A 19,377-nucleotide genomic window follows, 5' to 3' on the forward strand; every position below is an offset into this window, starting at 1 on the left:
GTACTATGGAGGAAAGAGGACAGCTGACAATTTTCTCTGTGTTCTTTTTCAGTTTAGCTAAGGCCCTAGTTCTGCAAATACTTGCAAGGACGTTTAACTTTTACCTCAGAAGTTTACTACAGGTTTCATAGGACAGCTAACGTATTTTAAAAGGTCAAGCGTGTGTGTAGAGAATTGCCAAATCAAGTTCAAAAAGTTACAGGGACAAGCTGCATTTGTAAAGAAAAGTACCTCTTGTTTTACTGCTGATGCAAATTTGATGCAAATGCAGCAAGCTCCCACAGCAATGTACAGTATTAGAAAACACGGAATAAATTTCTAAAAACAGGTGACCTCAAATGCCATTTATGCATTAAAATCAATGATGTTAAATCACTTCTGTTACTGATGCTTAGAAATGATGGTTCACTTCTATGAACACCGACGCAAAATAACAGTTCTCTTACTTACTTTCAACATGTGCAAACGCACAAAACGGACCACGTGGGCAGTAACCTGTTTGGCGCATGTCATTGCACTTTGTAGATTTATATATCTAAACAAAACAGAAGGGTGGTTAACCTAAACATATTTGTTATGAAATGACAAAATAGAAAATCTTAAAACCTTTAAATGAAAAATTCTGAATATTTACTAACAATATGTATTACACAGTTTACTCAGTTATGATGATTTTTAAAAATCAAATAGAAGAGCAGAATTTTAAGAAAAGAAAACCTGAGCCAAGAGAATCTTAACTTTCCTCTGTAAAATAATAAATAGTAAGTAACAATAATATTTTAGAAAAGCAGTGTTTAAACTGCTTTGGTTTTCCGTGTCATATAGAAACAAGTCAAACACTAGGGATAAAATTTTCAAAGTAATTTACACCACTTTTAAGAAATTTTGCAGGACAAATGATGTGTATAGTAGAGCAGCTTACACAGCTGAAAAAAAAAACAAAACAAACAAATCAAAACCAAAAAAACCAAACCAAACCAGAAACTCTATATGTTTTTTTCAACACAGATCCTTTGTTAGGACGTCTCTAACGTTCAAATCATCCTAACATTCCACTGTCTTTCTGTAACTTGACTGGGTGCATAAGAATTGAAGCAATACTGACTGTTCATGACAGTAATGATTATATATGTTGCTAGTAAGATCCAGACGCAGCTTATTGCTCTACCAGGATCTTGATCATCTTTGGATCTCACAAGGCTGGGAGGAGGCACTGACATACTATTATATTAGAACAACATTAAGAGCCTACTTAAAAGCACATAAATTCTTTAGAAAATTAATTCTGGTGATTTGCAAGTCTGTGGCAAATAGCAGAGGGATCTTTTTGGTTCCCCAAATCTTGGTACTGTGGTCTTTGGCCTTCAGTATCAGTTGAGTGATTCACGGCTCGATAAGTTTTAATTCTTAGTTCAGAATGCCACTTCTTTGGCACTTTTGCATATGCTGTGTAAAAAAATGTTTACCTTGGACTCCCACCTTAGAGCAAACATGAAAAATGAAACTACGTATTGAAAAAAATCAACAACTAGTCCTGTGAGCTCTTTATTTTAGAGCTATTTTAAGAATCTTAGATAAATTTCCCTCTCCTAAGTGATTTTGAATTGAGGCTGAAAATTTAGTTGCTATATTCACTACTAGCTCGTGAATAACTCAAAGAACATCCAAGAAACTATAGTAAAATGCTAAATCACAAAATTATTACTGATGCTTATCACTCTACAAATAATTTAATTTTCCTTGAACACTGAAAAAGTGACAAAGCATCCATGCTGTAGACAAGTAGTCACCCAAATGATACGCTTAACAAATAGAACAGTGGAACTGGTCTTTCCACCAATTTCACCGGGAGCTATCACAGACATCGCAAAAAATGAAGGAGTCATGTGTGGACAGCACACCCAACTAGGAAATTAAGCTGAGCCCATCTCCTTTCTTTCCTATTCTCTCTTCATTGGTTAAATATAAAACCCTAATGCTGTATACTCGATGCTAATGGTGCAGAAGGAAAAAAATGAGAAGAGCTGACATCCAAATGGTTTCAACAAAAGATGCAACTGGAAGTTTGGTCTTAGTTTGAGGTCCTAGCCAAAAAAATAGCCTTCCTGATCCTGTGAGCTACCCAGATGGTGCGGAGTGCCTTCTAGAAAATGCTACAGATACAAGAAGTGATAATGTAGGTAACATCAAAATACAACTGGGGCAGAGCTTGCACCTCAGAGACTGATTCTGAAGATGGCCACGTCATCTACACATGCACAATATTACAAGACAGACAGCGAATTCAAAGAACTAAATCATTACAGAAGATTAATTTCCCAGCCATAGACAAGAACATGGCTGCTATCTATTAACAACAGAATCAAGCAATTTCCGAATGTGACCATTCAGAAACCAAGAGATTTCCTCAAACAATAGTCACTGAGCCAAGAGGCAATGACAATATTATTTATTTGAATTTAGTAAAGAATGAGTACATGAAAATATCCAATAAGAGAAGACAATATTGGATAAATTGAGTATTAATTCAGCTTAAGACATAAAAAGGTAATGCTGAACTAACATGACTGACATCCAACAAGTAACTGAGGAATGAAGGCAACTGATTACCACCATTAAATAGTCCAAATTACATTATGAACCGAATGAGTGCTTTGAATCCTCAAGTCAGAGGTACAAAAGCCGTATGGAATTTCCATTCTAAGCACACAACTGAATGGAAGTCAGAGCTGGGGCAAAGGAGGGAAAGGATCACAGGGTATGATGTTGAATGAAAACTCCTCCTTCAGTGCAGGCATGTTGCTAGCTTCTGTGAAATTAAATACTAGACCTAAAACTAGGTGAGGTGCTAACACTAGCCGCACCAAACTGCCTTGATGATCAGTAGGAATTACATTCAACATTACAACAGAGGCCGCACAGCTAATGGAAACAAGCAGACAAAGACTGAGGTGACTACAGCTGATGGGAAGCAAATCATCATCAGTTCAGGAACAGGAAGTGAATTAGGTAATTGTTACGTCAGAATTTTTAAAAAAATGGCAAATAAGACAGATGCAGTTAGCAAGTACTTTTAATAAAGTCATCACGTCAGAAGTAGTACATATAACTAAGGTATATAAAATATAGCCCACATATGTTTGAGAAGCGTAAAAATTGCTGATTCAGGCCACTGCATGTCTACTAATTTCTCTGTCTGTCACCATCTAGATTAAAGACAGAAAGAAATGGGATAAAATTAGAAGTATATTTGGCAAAGGCACATGATGGTCGACTCACCACACAACTGCAATAAATCAAAGGTCCTTCTCTAAAATGGAAATGCATTCTAGTAAGGACTTACCTCAAAGGATGTGGTAAGATTCATTAAGACAATGGAAAATATGACTGTTACCAATGTTACATATCTGCTGTTAAATTGACTAATGGAGAGATGACAATGGGTGGTATGAAAGAGGAAGGCAGCAGACAAAATTAGTAGTAGAAACTCAAGGCTCAGCCTTGTGACTTATTTTAGCGTTTTCCTTCGTAGCTGTGTCATAAATAAAAGTGTGGTAGCAATACTAAGCAGGAAGACACCTTTACTACAGAAAAGGGCTGGAATATGATGCAGAAGAAATTAGATGATCTGAAATAAATCTGGACTGTAAAATCTCTCGTAATCAGGACATTGAAATCCTGGAGCAGCATCTCAAGAGTAGAGACAGCCGACACCTATTTAGTATAAAGACGTAGCTGGTCAACTTATGATAGGTAATGTATGATATGAAGCTTGAAACAACCCTGGAGCCAGGATTCCTTTCCCAGTATGGTCTTGAGATGCCTTCAATAACCTCCATAATTGGAAAAGAAATTCGCAATTGCTTAAATGGTCTTTGCTTATATCTTATTAAGTACTGAAGTTTCTAATGCAAGAAATTACATCCTGCTGTGAATTCTTCATGTCCATTCAAAGGTCTCAAAACGAAAACAGATATCCAATGTTGTACAGGAAACTTCTAGCATAACATGTCTTTCTATTAACTGGTACATTTAATATTTTCACTGAGTCACATAAGAATTATAACTCAGCTGATTGCACGGCACTGCTCTCTTCCCTAGCATTTCACTGTTACGCTCAAGCACCCAACAAAGTTAAAATTACTTTGTCTACAGAGGAACTTAAATCACCTTGTTTTTCTGGAGATTCTTACTTCAGCAACTAGGAAAGTTTTCTGTTCTTTCCACCTCCTCCTGACCTATTCAGTTTCTCTCAACTATTTGCAATAAAGCTTTTTTAACTATACTTAAAAGAGAAATTTGTCCAAAGTCACTGAGTGGCAATTACTGTGACTTCACTACCAATCCAAGAAGTTAGGTAAAAAAAGAGAACCCACCTATTTATGCCCAAATCCAGAGAATAATAAGTAATTTTTCATTAGTAGCATATTAAAAATGCCTATCAGCAAAAACCACAGCAGTACAAACAACTATTTCTTAGTAAATTTTGTTTTGCTTAAGCAGCTACCTCAATGACTGGAAGTGTTGAATGAAATGTCACATGTTTTTTTCATAAATAATATCTTTAATCAATAATCTAATCCGTAATAAAGCTGAAATTGCTAAAAATAAGTAGAAATGTAGTTCTTACCTCAGGGTGAAACTGCTGCTCTGTACGAGAATGACAATATTGACAGCTATCCCCACTTTCACACCTCGAAGGTTCACCCCATTCATCTGCATGTTTTACACTGGGGCAAGGAGTAGACCTAGAAAAAAGCGATGTCCAGAGCATGTTCGTATCTACTTCCTAGCAAGTCTCAAACAATTACCCACTAAATCTCAGAATCTTAGATTCTGGGACCTATAAGGTGGCAAATTCTGAGAGACTCTGACTTTTTGGAGATTCTTTGACAGAAAGATGAGCTAGTAGGATTCTGTCTAACTTATGTCGAACAACATTTATCTACAGTCCTGAGACTGTCAAGCAAAGCCCATGAATTCAAAACCTTGTACCACTGCACGAAAAAACACCAAAACCAATGAGGAAACCACAGTGTATGAGAATGATGTAAAATGATGTAATGATGCAACGACAAAAAGTAAGAGACGAGATGCATTAAATTTTTATTCTAAAAATATTGCTCAGAAATGGAAAATTATAAAATAAAACCAGAAAAAAAAGACAGAAATTATAATTGATCTTTTCACAGCAAAGAAGGTTTGGCTTAGTGATTCCTATTTTTCCTAATAATTATAGAAATAGTTTTTATTCTTCACAAGAAAGAAGGACATTTCCACTACAGCTTCATAGTTTTTGTCTTCAGAACTGTCCGATCATTCTGAACAGATAAATTTTAGCAAGGCTATCGGGAAAGACGTGTTTTTATTCCATTAGGAATATCCCGTTGCATTATAGAAGAAACCAAGCAGATCAGTCCACTAACAACAGACTGATCAAAAAGTCCACTCTTAACATGTGTTTATGTACCTGTATTTGAATTTTCTGGGATTTCGTCTTCTATCTCGACTATTGTGATAGTGTGGACACGCATAGCCCTGGCGGCAGAGCCTGGGTGGCTTGGTACATTGTTCTGTCTTGTAGCCAGCTAATACAAAATTTGCATCTGTAAATAGGTCAACAATTAAGGGAAATAAACAACTAATTTTTGCATTCAGAGTGTCTTTAGTGAGCTTAGGTATCACACTGCTTTTTGTAAAAAAATTATAATCCACAAACCACTCCGTTCTTACAAACTTAGACTAAAACTCCTGCATTTTTTAAAATAAAAGTATAACACATTCACATGCAAAGCCATCTTCATTGCTTTTATATTCAACAGCAATATTACAATAAAATACACAAATAAAGCACTACCCATCTATTGGGAGAGAAACTCTGGAAATTCTCATGACATATATATGTAACATCTTGAAAATAAATACCTGAAAATATATTATTCATTTCAGTAAGACAAACACTAAAAATTTATACAATTTTGTATATGGATTTCTCTTAAGTTTAGTGTCGACAGTCCTTATTTTACCAAAACTGCTTTCATGTTAAGGCGTGTTAAGGCTGTCCAGTAAAACCTTCCTGGACAATTTCTATAGCCTCTTCTCTACTTTTGCCTCTGTCTCTACACCTCTGGCTCCAGAAAGAAGGAACTAGGAGATGACAAACAAGGTTCTGTCTAGAAACAGGAAAATTCAGGAAAACAACAGAGTGAGTAAATAAATTAGAAGGTATAATTTAGCTGACAGGAAGCACGGTTTTCTGACAGTAAATCATGTCAAACCAATCTAACATCTTCCTAAGGTGGGAAAATGGAGGTAGCTAAAGCAGAAGCAGTCAATGTCATGTATCCTGACTTCAGCAAACATTTTAGCCTGAGATTGTTCTCAGAAACAAACTGCACAATACTACAAGACTCCTGTAGGATTTGTGGAAAACTAGCTGAAGAAACATTCTCAGAGTCATTAATGACACACTTTCAAATAGCAAAGATTATTAAACAGAGTATCACACAGAGTCTACTCTTTCTCCATGGCTTTTCAATAGTTTCATTAAAGGCTTAGGAAAATAAAGCTGAAATCACTAGTTGGATGATTTTCAATCCCCAGAAACTACGTGCAACCTCACCATATTTACAGGGGTTGACAGAAGACATACACCATTATATAACACAGGCCTGTCACAATGCAAGGAATGCAATAAAAGTGCTTGTAGTTGGTCAATTTTTCAGCCTCTTCACATCAAATATCCAGTATTTTTTGATCTAGAGCTGACAATTAAGCTCTACACATTACTAGTACTTAAATGGTTGGAACTCACCCTATAGGAGATTTTAAAAACATAGAGGGAACAAGTGTCATACAATTATTTCCCCTTGAATTCCTTAGAGACAACATCTTCATATGACCTGTTCCTGTGTTACTGTACCCACATGAATTTCACGGAAGTACCTGTACCCAGCAGTCTTTTCTAAAATAAAATTTGGGCAAGAGCTCTAACAATATTTGATCGATACTAACATCTTTGGCTACATAAGAACACCAAGAACATGAGAAGCAACTTTGAAAGCCTTAAGAAAACTAGGGCAATATGATTTACTTTAAGAGATCTAATATAATGCTTTCAAGACATTCTTGTATTTTAATACCCTGCTCCAATTTTCTGTTTAATATTGCACCTCATTCCTGTTAGTCAAGCTCAGCAAAGACTAACGGTTCGTTAACTAGACTAGTAATGACTCAAAAAATGAAGACTCTAATCATTGCTACTACTTAGCACAAGACAGAGCTCCTATTGACTTTTAAGAACATTTATTCAATTGACACAGATCAGCAACATTTGTATCAAGTAAACTGAAAAAGACCTACTAAACATTTTCAAAACAAAACATTTTCAAACCACAATCTGAATATAAATGTGAGAGACGGTACAACTTGTTCACAAGTATCCATATTATTTATATAAACCAAACTTTACTCCATTAAAAAAGGCTTCTGAACTTCTCCCAGACGAAGACCCAGGATCAACAAACTGGATTAAACACCAATAAAACAACAGAGAAAGCAGACCAGGTAACGTTACCCTGCCATCTTGGATCTTCACTAAGGATCTTCTCAATCATTGCTTGGCTTGCTAAAATTCCTGGTTGCAGATCTGGAATGCCTTCGCTGCATCCTAGCTGGCCATTCTGTAAGGTTTCCTGGGCCTGAAGTTCTCTGGAATGGGGAAGAGAAAATAACACTGATAAACTGTACAGCGGCAGGAACCCTATCTGTCACAGGTATAACCCTGTCCAAGTCTATTAAAATTCTGTCATTTAATCCAGCTCTTAACAAGCCTAAACTTTTAAAAAAAATAAATTGACTGTATTTCAAACACGTACTTGTGCTGAAGCTTGCAAACAATCGTAAGGAATAACCATGTCATACAAATCAAAGAGAATACATGAATGAATGCTGGCAATATGTACAGAATGTTTTTACCACCCAATACCCATCTGTACCTCTGTACGCTGATGTGCTGACATTTTGAATATGCTACTAATTTCTGATATTCCACTGCCACATAGGACATGGTAGAACTAAAAAAAGACAGGGCCATAAGGGCGATCAGAAATACAGAAGAATTCCCCTATCAGGGAGAATTAAATACCCCAAGACTCTGCCATGGAAAAGTTAGGACTGAAGGCAGCTATTGAATACTACATCATATAAAAGTAGCCAAAGCACTTCAGGCTCACTGTAAGATTTTGCAAGAAAAGTTGTCAAGACATTTGGGAGACCTGGTAACAAACAACAGTCATTATGAGGAAATGGAATCTCCCCTGCAAGAATTTACAACTCCTTTGCAAGTAAGCAACTACAAGCTTGCTGAAAGATCAGAATGACTACTACCAAACTAAAAGGTATTATAATAGTGGTATGAAACCTCTATCTAAAATGTGAGACAATTTTATCACACAATTTTAGTAAAATTAAACTGTACACAGATTCAACGATGGCACATCAGTACAAAAGATTTTTTTTTCTAAAAAAAAAAAGATTCTACAGCATAATTATATTAGCAGACTTTGAAGCAAAGCAGAAACAAGGTGAGGAATCAAATACCAGAGGTGGATCTATAGTACTGTAAGGGAATCAAAGGCCTCTACCTTCAACTGGCACTTTCTCTAGACACAAATATCCAAGGAGCTTATCTCCTATACCAAAACACTCCTACACAACATCTCTGAAGAGGAGTTTGAAAGGTGTGGTCATTCATAATGTAGCTAGTTACGGTATCATTTACCTATCATTTTAAGAACTTCCCAGACCCCAAGTATCCTCCAAGGAAAAAAACCTCAAAGGGAAAGGAAGACAAGACAGATCCAAAGCCAAGTCTAATACCTTTCAAACAGTCAAAATATCTCTTTTACAGATTCAGAAAAGGCGCAGGCAATGAGAAGGACAACAGTTAGTTTCTGGAGAGTGCTTTTTCTTTAAGGTGGATATGTAGAAGAACGAGACTATTAAAGAGAATAAAGCTAACATCTGCATCAGTGATTCTACTGTTATTTCTCTCCTCTTTATTTAAAATTAAGAAACCCTAATATCTGTGTCCATTGTAGAGCAGAAAGACCACCAAAGAAAAAATAAGACCTGATTGTTTGGACTTCCTTATGAATGCTGGATGCCTGAAATCAGGAGAAGCAATGGCACAGGACTTCTTCACAAACAACAAAGTAGTGTGAGGCAGTCTACCTGTAGGTTGAAGCCCTTAAACATAGATTCCCATCACAAATGTCTTCAGCTCCTCCTGATGTTCTCTATACATAGCCAACCACCAATAAACAATCATGTAACAAATTAAAAGACGTTTAGAGAAGACAGATTGGTTTCAGTCTTGCTATACCTCGGTTCCTCATTCTAATAAAATACAAAAGATTACACTAAGCGTTCTGTATTCAGACTGATGTGGCACCATGCTGCATACACTAAATGAGGAAAGTGAAAAAGAAGAAGAGGCATCAGCTAGCTAACTGAAGAAATCTTCTGGAAAGAAAAGCTACATATATGTAAACAGTATGTGACCAGGCAATACAGCAGTGAATTCTGTCGCAAAACATGAATTTAAATAATTAGGAAACTACTGAAGAGGCACTAACTTTACCAAACCTACTGTGAAGAGAGAGTTATCATGTCCTAACAGATGGCAGAAGCCTCGAAATCACCAGCCCTTGTTCTCATGGGGAATTCAACTTACCACACATCTGCTTGAAATACAACACAGCAGAGAGGAAGCAGTCCAGGAGGTTCCTGAAGCGTGTGGAAGGTAACTTCCTGACCCAGCTGGTAAGTGAGCCCGCCAGGGGAGATGCCTCGCTAGACCTCCTCTTTACTAACAGAGAAAAGTGGGTGGGTGATGTGGTGGTCAGAGGCCATCTTGGGCTTAGCGACCACGAAACGATAAGAGTTTTCAATTTTTGATGAAGTAAGGAGGAGGGGCAGCAAGACCACTACCATGGCATTCTGAAGGGCAGACATTGATCTGTTTAGGACACCGGTTGAGAAAGTCCCTTGGGAGTCAGTCTTAAAGGGCAAATGGGTCCAGGAAGACTGGACATTTTTCAAGAAGGAAGTCTTACAAGACACAGGAGCAGGCTGTCCCCATGTGCTGTAAGACAAACTGGCAGGGGAAACGACCGGCCTGGCTGAACAGGGAGCTTTTGCTACCACCTCTGGAAGAAGCGGCAGGCTACTCAAGAAGAGTTCAGGGATTTAGTTAGATCATATAGAAAGCACATTAGGAAGGCAAAAGCTCAGCTAGAAGTCAGTCAGGCCACTGTTGCAAGAGATAATAAAAAGTGTTTTTACAAATACATTAACAACAAAAAAAAGAGGGAGAATCTCCATCTTTTATTGGATGCGAGGGGGAACATTGTCACCAAGGATGAGTAAAAGGCTGAGGTACTTAATGCCTTCTTTGCCTCAGTCTTTAATAGTCAGACTAGTTATCCTCAAGGTAATCAGTCCCCTGAGCAGGAGGACAGGGACTGAGACCAGGAGGATTCTGTCATAAATCCAAGAAGGAGTAGTTAATGACCTGCTCTGCCAATTGGACACTCACAAGTCTATGGGTCAGATGAGATCCACCCGAGAGTGCTGAGGGAGCTGGTGGAGGAACTTGCCAAGCCACTGTCCATCATTTATCAGCAATCCTGGTTAACGGGAGAGGTCCCGGAAGACCGGAGGCTTGCCAATGTGACGCCCATCTACAAGAAGGGCCGGAAGGAGGATCTGGGGAACTACAGACCTGTCAGCCTGACCTCAGTACCAGGCAAGATTATGGAGCAGTTCATCTTGGGTGCGCTCACACAGTAAGTGCAGGACATCCAGGGAATCAAGCCCAGCCAGCATGGGTTCATGAAAGGCAGGTCCTGTTTGACCAACCTGATCTCCTTCAATGATCAGGTGACCCGCCTAGTGGATGGGGGAAAAACTGTGGATGTTGTCTACCTGGACTTCAGTAAAGCATTTGACACAGTCTCCCAGAGCATCCTACTGGACAAGCTGGCGGCTCATGGCTTAGACAGGTGTACTCTTCGCTGGGTTAGAAACTGGCTGCATGGCCAAGCCCAGAGAGTTTTGGTAAATGGAGTTAAATCCAGTTGGCAACTGGTAACAAGTGGTGTTCCCCAGGGCTCAGTATCAGGGCTGGTCTTGTTTAATATCTTTATCAATGACCTAGATGAGGGGATTGAGCACATCCTCAGTAAGTTTGCAGATGACACGAAATTAAGCGGGACTGTTGATCTGCCTGAGGGTTGAGAGGCTCTGCAGAGGGATCCGGACAGGCTGGATCGATGGGCTGAGGCCAATTGCATGAAGTTTAACAATGCCATGTACCGGGTCCTGCACTTCGGTCACAACAACCCCGTGCAGCGCTACAGGCTTGGGGATGAGTGGCTGGAAAGCTGCCTGGCAGAAAAGGATCTGGAGGCACTGGTTGACAGCCAGCTGAACACAAGCCAGCAGTGTGCCCAGGTGGCTAAGAAGGCCAACAGCATCCTGGCCTGTATCAGAAATAGCATGAGCAGCAGGAGTAGGGAAGTGATTGTGCCCCTGTACTCAGCACTGGTGAGACCCCACCTTGAGTACTGTGCGCAGTTTTGGGCGCCAGAGTAGAAGAAAGACGGTGAGGTGCTGGAGCGGGTCCAGAGAAGGGCAACAAAGCTGGTGAGGGGTCTGGAAAACATGTCTTAGGAGAAGCACCCGAGGGAACTGGGATTGTTTACTAGTGAAGAGGAGGCTGAAAGGAGACCTTATTGCTCTCTAGAACTACCCAAAAGGAAGTTGTAATGAGGCCAGTGTTGGTCTCTTCTCCCAAGTAAATAAAATGGCAAGAGGTAACGGCCTCAAGTTGTGCCAGACGAGATTCAGATTGGATACTGGGAAAAATTTCTTTACTGAAAGAGTGGTTAGACATTGGAACAGGCTGCCTAGGGAGGTCGTGGAGTCACCACCCCTGAAGGTGTTCAAAAGACGTGGTTCATATAGACGTGGTGCTTAGGGACATGGTTTAGTGGTGGGCTTGGTAGTTTTAGGATAATGGTTGGACTTGATGATCTTAAAGGCCTTTATCAACCAAAATGATTCTATGATTCTATGGTTGGGAACAAGGGATAACAAAGGTAAGAATGTAAGATAGCAGCCATACCAGCTCAGATCAAAGGTTCACCTAGCCTGGAATTCTGTCTCCAACAGCGGCCAACAGCAGATGCCTAGGGAAGAGTATAAGAACAGGGCAAGCGTATGGTGATACTTCCCCAGAACGCTCTTTCAGTGTCCTCTAAGAGATACTTGTGACCCTCCAAGTGTTCAAAGCTCTCTAGGAATTGGTATCCTTTCGTACTGAGTATACACAGACCACTTCCTGTAGCAAGAGCTCCCCTTCCACCCATTTAAAATACTGCCCATCAACACGCTTATCTCCCAGCTTTTGCCACAGCTGAAACTCATACCTACTGCTACCCTGACTCACAAAACACCTTCTTTCAACAATAACTTGACTATACATTAGAGAGGCAGAAAATAATACTGATATCTTCTACATGAAAAAATAAAATGTAATTTAAAAAAAATGCAATGTCAGTAGGCAAAATGTCAATCATACAAGCTGTGAACCTGAAAGACGGCTTAACAAAATCATAAATTTGTGAATATAAAAGCCACATTCAAATTTACAAGGCATAAATGACAAAAGGCAGAGTATCCGGTCTTTTACCAGTCATAAGAATTACATATATGGCTCTTGAAAGTGCAAGTTACAAAACCTTAGTATTTGCATTTCCCAGTGTGCTTCTATCTGCTAACATGATGCACACTGAATTGCATTCTTACATTTACAGTCACAGAAGAAGGTATATTTTTCATGCAAAGCGTACTGCATTTTCTGGTACATGGTGATAAGAGACGCAGTATTTCCTGCTATTTGGGCTGAAGAACGTGAAACAAGACTACCTTATATCATATACTGGTGGTCTAAGGTCATGTGGACCATGAGCAAAGGCACAGTGAATTCCATTCTTCACACAGTGACCCCGGGCATCTGTTTCATGAATGCATGTTCCAGTCTTGTAATATCTGAGATGATACTTCCTTTCTGTATCCCCTGTTGTTCGATGCAGGTAAGGGCAACTACATAATAGAAAGGGGAAAGTTAGAGCATTGCCTTGAGTTTTGGTTTTAATAATTTAATTTTGAATTATGCCGTATCTCTTACTAACTTATAACAAGTAACTTTGCAGGATTCTTCAAATAAAAATTGTCCCAAACAAACCACCATCACAGATCAGCTTCGAAATGAAAAACACTAATCTATTTCTTAGTCTTTGCTAAAGTTACAAGAATTTATAGCAGGCTGGCTCACAAAGATATTATTAATAAATCTAGTACGCACCCCTCTGAGCAACAACTTCATCTGAGCTAAGGAATGACATCTTCCATACTGATACAAGCTCAAATAATCTTTTCTACACTAAGAGGTAGAAGAATGTTTTTTGGTTTTTTATGTTATCGTCATCTAAAAGCAAGGAGTACTTGAGGCATGGTGATTTTTTTTTCCTGCCTGCTCTTTATAGACATGGAACTTACTGAACAATCTCAGGGGAAATCTAAAATTTCTATTAAAAGGAAGACAACTACTTTTACAACAGCAGCACATCTTTGTATGTATACTAACCATTTTTCAGATACAACTATGTGAGTTACAGTCTGTACTTTAAAATGGCTAGCATCATGTATGGATTATACTTCCAACTAGAAATAGCAAACAAATTTAAAAAAAAAAAAAACACACGAAAATATATACACAGGGATGTCTGTTCTCTCTCAGTTTATTTCAGTGTAACTAATTTCAGTCTCTGCTGGCTTTGAAAAAATACTAATCTCCAAAAACTACTTGTCCCGACCCCACAGTAAAAAGAAACTGCACAAAAAAGCTTAGAGAGTAATACAGAATAACATATGAAAAGTCCCACAGAAATATTTTACTTTGAATGGAGGGAGAATAGTGAAGGACTAAGTAGATTTTAACACTCATAAGAATTTATGCTGGCTTAAGCTTTACTTATTATATTCTAAAAGGGTTATTTAGAAACTAGACTAAACAAATGCAATTGTTTGCAAACATTTGCAAGTCTGGTATTTATACATTTACATCAAAATCATACATTTTTCCTGCTGGGCTAAACACCTGCAGCTTCTGCTGACTTCCACGAACTGGTACTGTTTACAATTTCTGAGAATCAAGTTACTTCTTCGTAGGAATTTAAAACCAGCATTCTGTTAAATCAGATAAATGGGCTGCAGCTAGTAATTTGTACCTATCTCTTTAAATCCCAAGAGAATTAATCAGTGGGAAGACTAGGTATACCAAATTCTGTGCTACATCTCATTTCGTTTGTGTAAGATGGAGCACAGTCCATACTTAGAATCTGAAAGTAGTTTTTTCACACTTCTTGGCTCTACACGGAAAGACAGATGGGATGCAGTCTTTGTTGGACCCATTATACTGCCTCAGCTGAACTTTGTGAGAAATTCTTTGTGACGTGTGAATCGCACTGATGCAGCCCTTCTGTTCTGCTAGAACTGTGACTGATATGGAAAAATGAGAAAACCCACAAGAGACAATCAGATACTTTTTGTCAGCAATCTGAGGCTATTGTTATTGTTAACTGTCCCACCACTAGCAGAATCTTTGCAGGAGTCAAATGTTTGCATTTCCCTAACAGACTGTTCGTTACAAACCCTAACCTTTCACTCATGTATGCACACTTCACAAAGATGAGAATACCCTGTCATACTCTCATGCATAATGTTCATTCCTCCATTTTCATCGCTTGTTCCTGTTGGAAACAAGAATTAAATATCTTATCTTCCATGCAAGAAGTGTACAGGTGTTTACATCTCATTGCTTGTCTCTACGTCCATGGTTCCTTATCAGAGGGCAAACATTCTTGCTTAAACATCTGCAGTTTTTCCCTAGCAAAATCGCCTTAGCAGTAGAGGTCCCCAAAAAAGAATGTTAAAGCCTTCAATTATTTTTAAATTACTGTTAAAAAAAAAGAAAAAAGATAATTCAATGGAACACAGGCATAGCTTGTCAGACAACCTAGGCACAACTTGTATGCAATGTGAGAGAAAGAGAAATACTCAGCTCACATTTTTTCGCACAAAAAGACAACATGGATTCCAAAAACAAGCTGGGAAAGAAATACAAACCGTGTAACAAGACTCTTATCTCTGCTAAACTAAACCTAGGTTTGTTTGTCTTAATACTTGTGCCATCAATAGCTAATGAAATCTGAATTTTGTTGAAAATGAAGCTTTCCTACTGCACATTTTGCTAGCTGCATAAAGAGTCTCATAAAAGGTGAAGTCCCCCTCCAGAAACTAACAGAATGCTTTAATGAGGCTACCCAGTATAACCAGGACAGTTTGTTACCTGAATTTTGTCTTAAGACTTGTAAAAAACTAAACAGGGGCTAGTTCTAAAGGTGACTCAGGGGGACTAAACAGCACGCAAACCTCAAAGAGCAGAAATGATGGCATCAATTTTGCATGTGTATGTTTTACATAAAAATGCGTTATTCATACAATACCTCAATAAAACATATGCTATTAACCACAGGCATCTTGATCAGCTGTAGCTCATTGTAGGATTAGTCAGAAGGCAAAAACCCCTAATAAAAGCAGCTTCTAAATGGTACATAGTACTTACACATAGTACCAAGCCAAAACAATGCACTGAAATATGCACAGAACAGATGTTCAACTCAGCCTTCAATGAACCAGAGGGATGTTAGATCTTACCTTCACTTTATTAATGGAATATTTTAATGGAGCATAAACCATTGTACATAGCTTTAAACAAGACTACTACTTCGAATTAAAATGGCTGATTTTAATTATCATCGGATTACACGGCTGCAAACTGATAAACTTGTTATGTATCATAGTTTGGTAGTTAGGTTGTTCAGACATCACTTATTCCTTAGGAACAACATTTTTATGAAGGGAAAAAAAAAAAAAAAAAAAGCTGTTCCCAGGCAGAATAACAAAGTTATTTCACGGCCCATATTTCTACAGCCATCTCCCAGCTTAAAATAACTATACTGAATCCTAACTTAGTAATTGCAAATCAGTAGACATTACTCTGCATTTTTAAGTTCTATTGGAGTCTACACACAACATTTAACTATTGAAATCAGATTTGTTTCTGCATTGGGATCTCACAAATTAAAACTATCATTATGTTATTCAAAGTAAGCAACATTCACAAAAACTTTAAATGTTAACTGATTACTGAAATATGTATTTCCTTTTCACGCTCTTAATTCATGTCATAAACATTCCAAAGATAACCTTTAAGAATGAAACAGTTCCAGTTTAAAGAGCAACGCTAGATGTTAAGTGTGTGAAAACAATTACATAGCTCTACTTCTGTTCTCAAGATTCTTGAGGCACCAACATATTTTTTCCTATGATTACCTGAAGTGCTTTTCTGTAATTCACTCAGAGCAGTCTTATGTTACCGATACTAACATAGCCAAAATAATCTTCTCTTTTACAATCTGACATCGGTTGACTACAATGGTTGAAAACCACATCAGATTTAAAAAAAAAAAAAAAAAGTATCACTTCTATCCTCACTTATGAAATTGGAAGAACACTATTCACAGCTCGAAATACATGCCTCTAAATCTGTAAGTAATCTAGTCTTTCTCACAGGCCCTTCCTTAGAACAGACTGTTTTCATCTTCAAGCTGATGAGGGGTCTGGAAAACATGTCTTAGGAGAAGCACCCGAGGGAACTGGGATTGTTTACTAGTGAAGAGGAGGCTGAAAGGAGACCTTATTGCTCTCTAGAACTACCTAAAAGGAAGTTGTAGTTCTCCCAAGTAACTAATGACAAGACAAGAGGTAACGGCCTCAAGTTGCACCAGGGGAGATTTAGATTGGATACTGGGAAAAATTTATATACCGAAGGAGTGGTTAGACATTGGAACAGGCTGCCCAGGGAGGTGGTGGAGTCACCATCCCTGAAGGTGTTCAAAAGACATATAGACGTGGTGCTTAGGGACATGGTCTAGCGGTGGTCTTGGTGGTGACAGGAGAATGGTTGGACCTGACAATCTTAAAGGTCTCTTAAAGGTCTTTTCCAACCAAAATGATTCTATGATTCTATGATTTGCTACCCTTAGAAAAGCCCTTTTCTAAACAGCTTTAAAATGCTGGACTTTCTTTCATTCCAAGTTGACCTTTGGAAAGAACTATCACAGTCAAGCCGGGGTGAAACCAACAATTTCTACTTCAACTCTCTTGAAAGTATGTTCCTGAGAATGCTTATAGGTGTCATCACTCTACCTTTCTTGCTAGTTCTCTATCAACTCGCAAACTGCATTAACCTAACTGTGTATTCAGATGAGCAGAACAAAGAAACAGAGACATAGATAAAAGCCAAAAGAGTACATTGTCACATATAGCTTATAAATGAAGGTGTCCTGGCACTACTGTTTATAATCTGTTTCTACAAGAACTTGAAGTTGCTCCAGATAAAAGGATAAATTTTAGGCAGAAGAGAAAACAGGGTCAAAAAAATACTCTTTTGCTGAGTTCTGAAACAGGAATGCTGGCACACTCTAAGCATGTCCTCAGAAATGTTGGTGTTTTCCTCCATTTTTCTCACTACAGACATGCCCTGGCATCGTCTGTCTTTAAGAAAGTTACCTTTGACTTCACTTGCCTTTCCCAACTATTGGCCTTGTATGCTTTTTCTCTTCTACCTTAACTTCAATCAGCTACCAACTGACAACAGTTGATTGCCATTTCTAGCCACGAGTTCTTAAGATCACATCTAAAATAAGGCCTTCACAGTTCAGATAAAACTTCTCTCACAAATGTCTCCAATAATCTCACCTTGTAACTGAGTCAAAGAAAACAGAGAAACAGTTTCTCTACTCACATTCATCTTTATTTTCTTAATTTACGGTCTGCTTTACTCAATTTTTCTCCCCTTGAAACATTGTTCCCTTTTGTTTTTTGGAATTCAGTTATGTTCACAATTTCCTCTCAATCCCTCCTGCAGCACATCTTCCAGCTTCATCATTCTCTTGTGCCTCTGTGAACAGGACTCCAACCTTGGTCCCTGCTCTTATCCTTCTACATCTGGGCAATTTCACTGCAAAACACAACTTGAAAACCATCACCTCTTTGCTGATAACTCCTAAACCTATCCATTTAATTCAAACTGTAAGCACGACATGCTAAAACAGGTATGAATCTCACTACTGGTCTTATTTCTGGCAAGTCCTCTGCATTTCCATTATGCCAGACAACATAATAGCTGTGTCATTTAGGCTCCTAACCACACAGTAATCTTCAGCAACTGTAGGGGACAACCTTTCCAATCCAATTGCAGCAAAAAGATTTCCATCTCACATCTCAGTTACTGAAACACCTCCTCTTATTTGCTTCTAACAATTCAGTCGTGCCCAGCTAATACCCTTCTAAAACATTGCTTCCTTTTTCCTCCTTTAGAATCAGTATCTATCACTCAATAACGAAAGGTTGTTTTTTTTTTTTCCCCACCAATCCAGGACACGAGCATCCATTATCCTCATTTTTTGACTTTCAAAGAACTGCCCATGCTGCCCCAGGATTGGCAGGAGTGCTTTACAAACACCTGAAAAACTAATTAATTGTTCTCTTTTAGAGACATTTTTTGCTGTTTATATTGCTTAGGCATAGGACTCAATATTGCCATGCTGCCTAGCGTAGTTTTGTTGTTCACCTTCTCTTATCTCTGTCGTTTAGCTTGTAAAGCCTATGGGAAAAAATCCACCTTTTTCTTCTGTGACCACAGCCTGCAGCACAAGAGATAGCTGATCCCTGACAACTGCCACTATACACTACAGTAACCAAAATAATTAAACTTCAATTTTTAAAACAGGTAACGAGCATAACTACCTCTGGCTGTTTTCCTGCAATTTTTTTTTTGTCAGAAGTCCTTCCTTGCTTCCATTACTGCAGATAAAGGTAGCTACTCTGACATATGACCTCAATATATCCAGCTCCTCTACATATGCCTGCGTGCCATACTGTACCATGTGCTCATTCTCATCTCCACAAAGCTTCTACACCTCCTCAAGCTCAATGGAGACCCTCTGTAGCCTTAATCTAGAAGAGACACATGTCCAAGGAAATGCAAACACTAGCAGGCTAGCCAGACAACTAACACTGAACTCTTTCCTTTGCTTTTTCTCATTGGAAGAAACACAGGAGTCATTCTCCTCTACTACCCATCAATCTTCACAAAACTTACAGAAGTTTAAATTCTTGAGG

The 19,377-nt window shown here is 38.4% G+C and overlaps 1 protein-coding gene across 1 annotated transcript in view; it reads right to left on the minus strand.

Annotated features, from left to right (window-relative positions):
- UNKL (unk like zinc finger) overlaps positions 1-19,377 on the minus strand; it is a 58,846-nt gene that overhangs the window by 37,005 nt on the left and 2,464 nt on the right. Inside the window, exons 3-7 of the mRNA XM_086472805.1 lie at positions 12,994-13,170; positions 7,577-7,710; positions 5,471-5,606; positions 4,631-4,748; positions 451-535 (exon numbers count right to left, since the gene is read on the minus strand). Coding sequence (XP_086328931.1) covers positions 451-535; positions 4,631-4,748; positions 5,471-5,606; positions 7,577-7,710; positions 12,994-13,170 — 650 coding nt within the window. The remainder of the gene's footprint in view (positions 1-450; positions 536-4,630; positions 4,749-5,470; positions 5,607-7,576; positions 7,711-12,993; positions 13,171-19,377) is intronic.

Source organism: Leptosomus discolor, chromosome 14 (genome assembly GCF_034619465.1).
Source record: "Leptosomus discolor isolate bLepDis1 chromosome 14, bLepDis1.hap2, whole genome shotgun sequence".
Classification (NCBI taxonomy): Eukaryota; Metazoa; Chordata; class Aves; order Leptosomiformes; family Leptosomidae; genus Leptosomus; species Leptosomus discolor.